The sequence below is a fragment of the Galeopterus variegatus genome, unplaced genomic scaffold, assembly GCF_000696425.1.
Source record: "Galeopterus variegatus unplaced genomic scaffold, G_variegatus-3.0.2 Scaffold4947, whole genome shotgun sequence".
In the NCBI taxonomy this organism is placed as follows: Eukaryota; Metazoa; Chordata; class Mammalia; order Dermoptera; family Cynocephalidae; genus Galeopterus; species Galeopterus variegatus.
The window spans coordinates 77,211-87,085 of NW_007731058.1; the positions used below are offsets into that span (position 1 = coordinate 77,211).

Here is a 9,875-nt window from a genome sequence, read left to right on the forward strand (position 1 = left end):
AAAAAAGACAAAAAAAAAAAAAAGACAAAAAAAAAAAAGGAAAACATAGGAGAAACACTTCAGCAAATAGGGCTGGGCACAGACTTCATGAATACAACCCCAAAAGCACTGGCAACCAAAGGAAAAATAAACAAATGGGATTATATCAAACTAAAAAGCTTCTGCACAGCAAAAGAAACAATTAACAGAGCTAAAAGACAACCAACAGAGTGGGAGAAAATATTTGCAAATTATACATCCGACAAAGGATTAATATCCAGAATATACAAGGAACTTAAACAACTTTACAAGAAAAAAACAAGCAACCCAATTTTTTAATTTTTAAATTAATTTTTGTTTAATATAAAATTTACATAAACATATATGATATAAACACAAAATGTTTTCTTTTTTTTTTTTTCCTTTTTGTCTTTTTTACTGACCGGTAACGGGATCGCAACCCTCGATGTTGCGCCCGCACTGCGCTCAGCCAGTGAGCGGGAACCGGTCTCAACATGGGTTCCGAACCCTCGGCGGGAGCGCCGCCGTGCTCTCAAGCGGCGCACTCTCCAGTGTGCCACCGGGCCGGCCCAAAATGTTTTCTTTTTTTTTAAATATAGTATAATGAATAACAACAATGAAGCCCTATGTACTCATCATTTAAACTAAAGAAATAGAACATATTTCAGTGGATAGTAAATTTTATCCGTATAAAATGTCCTGTTTCATTTAATGTTTTCTGCTTTATATTCTTCTATATTGAACCAGAGACTCCTGTTACATTTTTAAAAAATTGCATTTATTTAATAACCTTTTAAAAATAGAAATATAGTTGATTATACATGTTTGTGGGGTACAGAGTTAAATATTGATAACTGTGTACAATGTATGATGATCAAATCAGGATAATTAGCATGTTCATCATTTCAAAATGTAATCGTTACTTGTGTCCATGAACCAATTTCTTGCTAGGCCTCCCCCCCCACCCCGCTTCCCACCTCTAGTAAACAGTTCTATTCTTTCCTTCTGAAAGTTTAACTTATTAGTGTGTTTCCTTCTTGCTTCCCTCCCTCCCTTTTTTCCTTCCTCGCCTTATGAGTGAGGACACGTGGCATTTCTTTTTCTGTACCTGGCTTGTTTCACTGAACATAATTTTCTGCAAGCTCATCCATACTGTTGCAAATGACAGAATTTTATTCTTTTTTATGACTGAGTAGTATTGCATTGTGTACCACATTTTCCTTCTCCAGATGTCTGTTGATGGACATTTAAGTTGGTTCCATATCTTGGCTATTGTGAACAGAGCTGCGATAAACCTGGAGTGCAGTTTTCCCTTTGACATGATTTCTGCTCCTTTGGGTATATACCCAGAAGTGGGATTGCTGGATCATATGGTAGATCTATTTGTAGTTGCTTGAGAAAGCTCCATACTGTTTTCCATAGTAGCTGTATTAATTTACTGTCCTACCAACAGTGTATGAGTTCCTCTTTCTCCACATCCTCGCCAGCATTTGTCATTCTGTCTTTTTGATAATCGCCAGTCTAACTGTGGTGAGATGATATCTCAGTGTGGTTTTGATTTGCATTTCCCTGATGATTAATGATGCTGAGCATTTTTTCAAGTACCAGTTGGCCATTTCTATGTCTTCCTTTGAAAAATGTCTATTCAGCTCCTTTGCCCATTTTTAAATTGGATTATTTGGTTTTTTCCAACTGTTAAATCATTTGAGTTCCTTCTGTATTTCGGATATTAATCCCTTGTCAGATGTGTGGTTTGAAAATAATTTCCCACATTCTGTAGGTTATCTGTTTGCTCTGTTGCTTGTTTCCTTTGCCGTGCAGAAGATTTTTATGATATAATCCCACTTATTTATTTTTTCTTTTGTTGCTTGTGCTTTTGATATCTTATTCGTAAAGTCTTTGCCCAGTTCTACATTCTGAAGTGTTTCCCCTATGTTTTCTTCTAGGAGTTTCAGGTCTTATATTTAGGTTTTTAATCCATTTTGAGTTGATTTTGGTATATGGTGATAAGTATGGGTCTAGTTTCATTTTTCTACACATGGCTATCCAGAAATAAATTTATTTAAAGATTGTGCATAATGAATCTTTATTGCACTCCAGCCTCAAGGATTCAAGAAAATTTTATCTAACGTGAATGGCTATCCAGAAATAAATTTATTTAAAGATTGTGCATAATGAATCTTTTTTTTTTTTTTTTTTTAAAGATGACCGGTAAGGGGATCTTAACCCTTGACTTGGTGTTGTCAGCACCACGCTCAGCCAGTGAGCAAACCGGCCATCCCGATATGGGATCCGAACCCGGGGCCTTGGTGTTATCAGCACCGCACTCTCCCGAGTGAGCCACTGGGCCGGCCCAATGCATAATGAATCTTTATTGCACTCCAGCCTCAAGGATTCAAGAAAATTTTATCTAACGTGAAGAAAGGAATTATACATAGCTGGTATGAAAAATATCTATGGTTTGTAATGTCAAATTACAATGAACAGTTCTTCATTTGCACACTAGAGGGCTCTGGAGGCTGTGAAGGGCTACACAGAATTCGTTCTAATGGGAAATGATGTTCTCCAGTAAATTGGTGCATTGGGCTTTCACCAAGTTTAATGTTCACTAAATTGTTTGGCTGTATGCCATAATTAGCCTTATATTCCCTCGATTAGAATCACAAATAGAAATTTGTTAATCTACTTTCTTAGTAGAAAATGTTAGGAAAGTAATTAATTGCTAAAAATGGTTCTGCCTAATGTTTTTATGAAGAATTTTTTTTGTACTTTATTCCAAGCTTTTCCAAGCTTGATAGTATTTTCCATAATTTTGAAAAGAAATGTCAGTTTACACATAAACTGTAAGCAATGTTTTTCTCCTGTTAATAAATAAAATTTTTCTCCTCTTCCAAAGGATTATTTTATGCTTTCATATAGGCAGAAACCTAATTGTTTATTGAATGGAATAAAATATTAAAATTATATCTCTTGTATTTTTCAGGGAATCCGAGCTCGCATTTTAGAAACCCTGGTTATGCTTCTTCTTCTTGCCTTACTGATTCTTGGGATAGTGTGGGTGGCTTCGGCGCTCATTGATAATGATGCTGCAAGTATGGAATCTTTATATGGTACGGATTACTTGTATTAACCAGTTTCTATAATGGAGACTATAGTTTGGAATATAATTACACAATCACTTTAAAGAATATTTTAATGAGCTGCAGTTAGTTCAGTTGGTTAGAGCGTGGTGGTGTAACACCAGGGTAAGGGTTTGGATCCCCACCCCTGCCAGCCACCCCCTCCCTGCCAAAAAATTTAATAATTCTTTGTATGGTCAGCCCTTGATATTAATTTACAGAATTAAGAAGTCTTCAGATATGTTTAAGAAAATAAATGAATTCTTTTGTTTTATATATGCAGAATGAGTAAGCAGCTTGTCAGATTTTTGGTTTTTTTGTTAATTGGTTTCTGTTCTTAAAATTCCAATTCTGTAGAAGCTTTTTTTTTTCTTCCTTTCAAACACGTTTTGCAAAAGAGTTATTTCCTTTTCTTCTATTTTAGATCTTTTTATTGTACAGTTTAGAAATTAAATGGTTAGTAAACTCAAATAGGCAATTATGATGTTTACTATTCATTGATATAGTCAGCCTATATCTTAATATAGGCTGACTGTATCTCAATGTACAGTATTTTAGATTTATTAAAATATATTTACATTTTTTATAGATCTCTGGGAGTTCTATCTACCCTATTTGTATTCCTGTATATCACTGATGGGATGTTTGTTACTTCTTTGTAAGTATTTTTCTGACTTTATATTGATAGGAAAGTAGAGTTCTGTATTCTGGAAAATTTTGGGGAAGTTTTCTGTAGAGATTCCTTAACGACTTGGTGATATTTTTGAGTTGCCCTAACTTTTTTATAGTTCAAGATAAATTTTGGTAAACTGAAACTTTGAAATAATAAGATACTTTTTTTCTCTAAGGAAAACCTCTTTCACTGGATTGTAGAGAGAGGCACGCACACATACACACATACACATATTCTCAAATACTTATGTGCACACACACACTCCCTCCTCTCCACCAACACAATTCTAGATTCTGCTTTTAAATGGAAATAGTAGAATTCTGTATGATGAATTTGTTGTGTTTACTTCAAAATTTTTTCTTTTACTTGAGGTATCACAACCTATTTCAGGTATATTATAAGTAGATAAATGTAGTTCAAAGGACTGAAAGCTATAATTGTCACTTTGAAATTTAATTTGGTCTTTGCTTGGTTTTCTTCAATTTTTTTAAAGCAGAAGTATTTATTATTATCCCACTGCTAGAATCTTGAATATCCTAAGCTGTCTTTCATCTTCACCTACCTCTCACTAAGTGTAGCAGTGCTCATCCTCCTCCCACGGTCCCTTCTAGCTTCCTTACTGCTGTAGTTGAAGAATCCTTTGACAAAACACTGAGAGAATCTAAATCGGAGACAAGAATGTTCTTAATCATTGAATTTGCTTTATTTTTTATGGACTAGTAGTTTCTCTCTCATGCCTCTGAACTACAATTTTTCTCACTGTTGGTGACCTTCTCATTTGTGCAGTGTGTACACCAGTTGGCCTTTCCCGTATGTTCACAGTGATGGGTCAGTTGCTAGTGAAACCAACAGTAAGTATGTCATAAATCATTTGTTTATGAAATAGATATGTTTACATTTGAGCATCTTTTAGATCATTAACTAGCATTTAGACATACAAGAATTTTTGTAGGTTTATCACTCAAATTATTGTTGTTTTTTAAACCTTTTTCATCTTTGGAAACCAAATTTGTTTTTGCTTTTAAAATAATAATTGTAGGCACTTGGGTAAAAATTCATCTAGGAAATTTTAAGACAAAATTTGCAAATATTTATAGGTATTTTGATTGTTTATTGTCTTATATCAAACAGTACCACTGTTGTATTTCAAACTTTGCAAAGCAGTCCTGTTTCTGAAAATTTGTCTGCATATTATATCTTGATTAATTGAATTATACATTGCCTTTAATCTCAGAAATACTATATATTCATTTAAAAATTATTTTCACTTGGTAGTAATTCTAATGATTTGTCCCTAAGTTTCTCTGGTTGCTGTTTTGTTCTCTTTTGTCAAATATTTAATAATGTGAAAATAATTTCTTAGCTGCACTTAGGGAATTTGTAATTTATATTGCTTTCATGAAGGGGACCTTTCTGTTGTTGGGACTGTAATTTGGTGCAGCCATTAAGGAAAACAGAATGGAGGTTTCTCAAACAACTACAGATAGAGCTGCTATATGTTCTAGGAGTTCCACTGCTTGGGTATATACCCAAAGGAATGGAAATCATCATGTTGAAGGGATACCTGCACTCCCATGTTTATACAATCCTATTTACAATAGTTAAGATGTGGAACCAACCTAAATGTCCATCGATGGATGACTGGATAAGGAAAATGTGGTATATATACACTATGGAATACTACTCAGCCAAAAAAAGAATGAAATTCTGCCATTTGCAGCAGCATGTTTGAGCTTGGAGAAAATTATGTTACATGAAATAAGCCTAGCACAGAAAAAGTAATACTGCATGTCCTCCCTCATAAGTGGGAGCTAGGAAAGAAAGAAAAAAAGAAAGTGAAAGACAAAACAAAGAAAGAACATAACACATTGAGTGCTGAGAGGGAGAGAACAGAACTGTGGTTACTAGATACGGGAAAGGGAGAGAGAGGGTGGCTAGCGAGAAATTGGACAGTGGACAGAAAGAATGACTACATTTTGTATTGATGAATATCTTAATTATCCTGATGTGATTATCACATATTATACTCAGGTATTGATAGTCAACTCTGTGCCTCACAAACATTTATAATCAATAATGTTTTAAAAAAAAGGAAAAAAAATTATCTTCATGAATTCTCATTGTCTACAAACGCAAGTGTAAACTACCTACATGTTAAGAGGCCTTTCACAGCCTGCCCACACTGCATTTCCCTCCTGCTAGCCTCCAGGGACTTTGGTTCTAGCCCACCAGCTGACTTGCCATGCTTCAAGTAGGCTCTAGGCTTTCCTTCTCCAGGCATGTCTCTGTCCCTCCAGTGCCTCTTACCTGTTCCACCCACCTGAAGGCCCAGCTCAGAAATCAGTGGTACTTATTACATATCTTTTAGCCTTGCCTTACTTCTTTAAGCAAAAGTAAACTCCTTCCTCTACATTTCTTATATTTCCCTTTGTTTGTGTCTCACTAGGAATACTTACTAAATCATTATGGTTATATGTTTGTCTTCTCTATTGTGATCTATTAAGGACAGACACTGAGGAAATGTTATGGTGCATATTCTTTTAGTAAGTGCTTGCTTAATTTTGAAAGTCATAACCTCTTCATATCTTCTTTTTAAAATAAAATTTTTTACTTACTACATGAGTGTATATACACTCAGATATAACACACATGCTGTCAAATCTTGAAATTGACCTCCCTCTCACGTTTTGTGACACTGCATTCATTTAGTTTATTCCTACTTCTCTGGTTTTTCTTTGGTCTCTTTCTCCATATCTATTTCCTGCCCCTTAAATATAGGCAAATGTTTAAAGTTCTGTCCTTGGTTTAAAGTTTTATTAAGGCTCTGCTCTGTGCTCCTGACTATCTCTGCCACTTCTATATCACTTCTAAATGTCTAATTCTAATGAGGAAAAGACAGTGCAAACAAGTTACAGTACATTTTAAGTGCTATAATAGAATACTTCATGGAGCTGAAAGCTTAACATATGTAAAATCAAACTACTTATCTCCCTTCCAAAGCTAATTTTTCTCCCAAACTTGTCTCTTGTTAGTAATATCCTCAAAGCCTTAGTTATCTTTGCCTCTTATCTTTTCTTGTTCTTAACATCCAATAATAATGGGATGTTATTTATTGGGTAATTGAGTATATTCTATATGCTAGTGATAAGTGTGTATTTTATACACATAATTTCATTTCATGGTGGTATCCTTATTTTGTGGGTAAATTAACTTCAGGGAAATTAAATAGCTTGTACAAGGTCACAGATCTGTGTGATGGGGCGGGGGTTGAATTCAGAGGCTGGTTTCAGAGCCCTGGTTCTGCCATTGTGCCACAGTAATAGAACCACTTTCTCACAAGGTAGACTTTATACCTCTCCACCTCTGTTTTTCTTATAGTTTCCTCTGATTATAATGCCTTTCCTCCTTTTGGTAATTTAATCTATCAGGTAACATGCCACTACCATCAAAAACACTGGCCAAAACTTTTTTCCTCACCAATTGGAGGTAATCTTTCTTCCTCTGAACTTTTGTAATGTTTTATTTAAGCCTCAGTTATGACATTTATTTTAATCCTATGATTATTTTTTGAATTCATCTCATCTTTTCTGCTACACTGGAAAATAAGGTGTTTGAAGTCAAGGACTATGTCTTACCCATATTTAAGCCCCATTAGCAAATAGTAGTTATGGACATAAACTTTGAAGGCACATAACTTTTCTTTGTCAAACCCTTGTTTCTGGGGATATAACATGGGAATGATAACAGACTGTTTTTCATAGGTGGCTGTAAGAATCAAGTGGGATGATGCTTGCCAGCACTTAACACAAGTATCTGTGTGCTCCTCAAATTGTCACTCACTCACACTAGGACATACCTGTGGCGATAAGTGATTATTGGACAATTTGTACAGTAAAAGTCTTTTTGTATGTTTTAGACCTTAAGAAAAGCAAACGCTGTTAGTTCTGATCCAAACAGGTAGAAAGTGATGAGAAGCACTGATGGGAAAGAAACTTTGTATCATGGCCAGAGAGATGCGGTCCCCACCTACTCATGTGTGGATTCCGTCTTGGATTACTCCTCCCTAATTCACTGCATCCAGGGTCCTTTTAGTGGACTATTCTTTTTTCTTTCTCTGGACCATCACAGCTCCAGCACATGCCACTTGTTTGTTTCAGCTTCATTGTTGTCTCCTTGGAGAGGTCTCACTGGCTAGCCTGTTTAGGTTTCCCTTTCTACTTTATCCCATCCCTTCATCCCTCATAAGGTGGTCATTCTTTGTCATTATTTATTTGTATACTTACTTATTTATTCTTATTTTATTCTTTATTTTTTCTTCCCTCTCAAGTTTAGGCTTCCCAGGGGTGGAGATGATACGTGTACCCAGTGATAAATTCAGTGCTAGGCCACAGGCGACCAGGCATATTTGTTGAAAGATTGAGAATTTTTGGGTTGCCTTCTTCCCTCTCAAGTTTAGGCTTCCCAGGGGTGGAGATGATACGTGTACCCAGTGATAAGTTCAGTGCTAGGCCACAGGCGACCAGGCATATTTGTTGAAAGATTGAGAATTTTTGGGTTGCTCTAAATAAAATTTACATAGCCTGTGTAAATTCGATACCTGATGATTTGAGAATTCATTTTCTGAAAATACCTTATCAGGTAGCTGAAAGGATATATAGGGTTTCCATTCCTTTGTTTTGTCCACCAGCTCCTCACAACTTATTATTTTGCTGAGAATGAGTAGTTTGGGTTTGGGTGATCCAGAACATTGATACCAGCTGTGGGCTTCTTTCAGATTTTCTCCAGAGCTAGGAAGATAGTTAGGATCCTCTCACAAAAGGACAGCTATGTTAACAAAGCTAGAATTAAACAAGTGTTAGGTTTATCAGTTTTTAAGACAGTGCAGATAATATCCCATACAATTGGTAATTGATTAGTATGACTGTTTTTCTTTTGAACTACTGTTGTATGGCTTGGTGGTGAGTGGTGTATATGTAAACATACCACTCTCTAGGGTTCTGTTCATTGGATGATTTTGATAATACCGATCTTCAACATGTGTGGAATGTTTTTAGTATATAAAGATGATATAAATGGAAAGTATTGCATGTTACTGATATAGTCTATGGATTTCTTGTTTTAGATATTGTGCAGGTAAATATAAATGAGAAAACAAATGTTGGACTGGGTGATCTATTGCTTCTAGCTCTAAAATCTTGGCTCAGGCATAGAGATATTTACTGTATTTAGGTTTCTGATTCTTTAAAATTCATACTCTTTTTTTTGCCATTGATAAAACTGCAAGATTCTTTAGTGTACTCTGTGAAACTTTAAAAGTATTCAATTTAAATTGTATGTAATTTTATGATAATCAACTTTTGATGTGTTTAGTTATGTAGTAAAATATTTTTATATAATTTGTAAATAAAATAGTTAAGCATTTTAATTTTGGGTTCTTAGTAATTTGAATGAATACATTACCTAAAATAATAGACTGAATAGCCTAAACATTCTCATCAGTACTAGTTTTGTACTGTTGCATTATTGAATAGTTTCATCTTTAAATTTAGATTCTTGAAGACCTGGATGAACAAGTTTACATTATTACCCTAGAGGAAGAAGCACTCCAGAGACGACTAAATGGTATGCGTGTATTATGTATTTAGACCAGTATATAAAAATCTAGTTAAAAGAAGACAGATAATTGAAGGGAAAAAATATAAACCTCTCAGTGTCTTGTGCTGCTGTGAGAGGTGTAGACTTAAGAGTAAGAAGGTAACTTCCCCAGTGAAGGAAGGTTGGCCGAAGGCCCTGGCTGAAGTGGGCTGTGATCTAGCAAGGGCAGCTCTTTTTTGAGACATTGGCCCCTGAGGGACTAGGCATGCGTTTACTACCAGCCCCTCCTGTATCTCAAAGCATGTGACTTGCAGTTACTGAGGTGTTGCCGATTTGCTTGTTGTCATAGTGACTATAATATCCCTACTTCATTTTCCTTCTATTGAAGTAACTTAAGGTAAAAAGTAGTGTGTTTCTTTGATCCTAAGGTACCAAATTTGTCTCTCTAAGTTTCACTTAGGAACTCTGTTATTATTTGGGAATATTGT

The 9,875-nt window shown here is 35.2% G+C and overlaps 1 protein-coding gene across 1 annotated transcript in view; it reads left to right on the plus strand.

Moving 5' to 3' along the window:
• LMBR1 (limb development membrane protein 1) overlaps positions 1-9,875 on the plus strand; it is a 136,252-nt gene that overhangs the window by 48,467 nt on the left and 77,910 nt on the right. The window contains exons 3-6 of the mRNA XM_008588664.1: positions 2,984-3,110; positions 3,709-3,777; positions 4,579-4,643; positions 9,342-9,414. Of these exons, the coding sequence (XP_008586886.1) occupies positions 2,984-3,110; positions 3,709-3,777; positions 4,579-4,643; positions 9,342-9,414 (334 nt within the window). The remainder of the gene's footprint in view (positions 1-2,983; positions 3,111-3,708; positions 3,778-4,578; positions 4,644-9,341; positions 9,415-9,875) is intronic.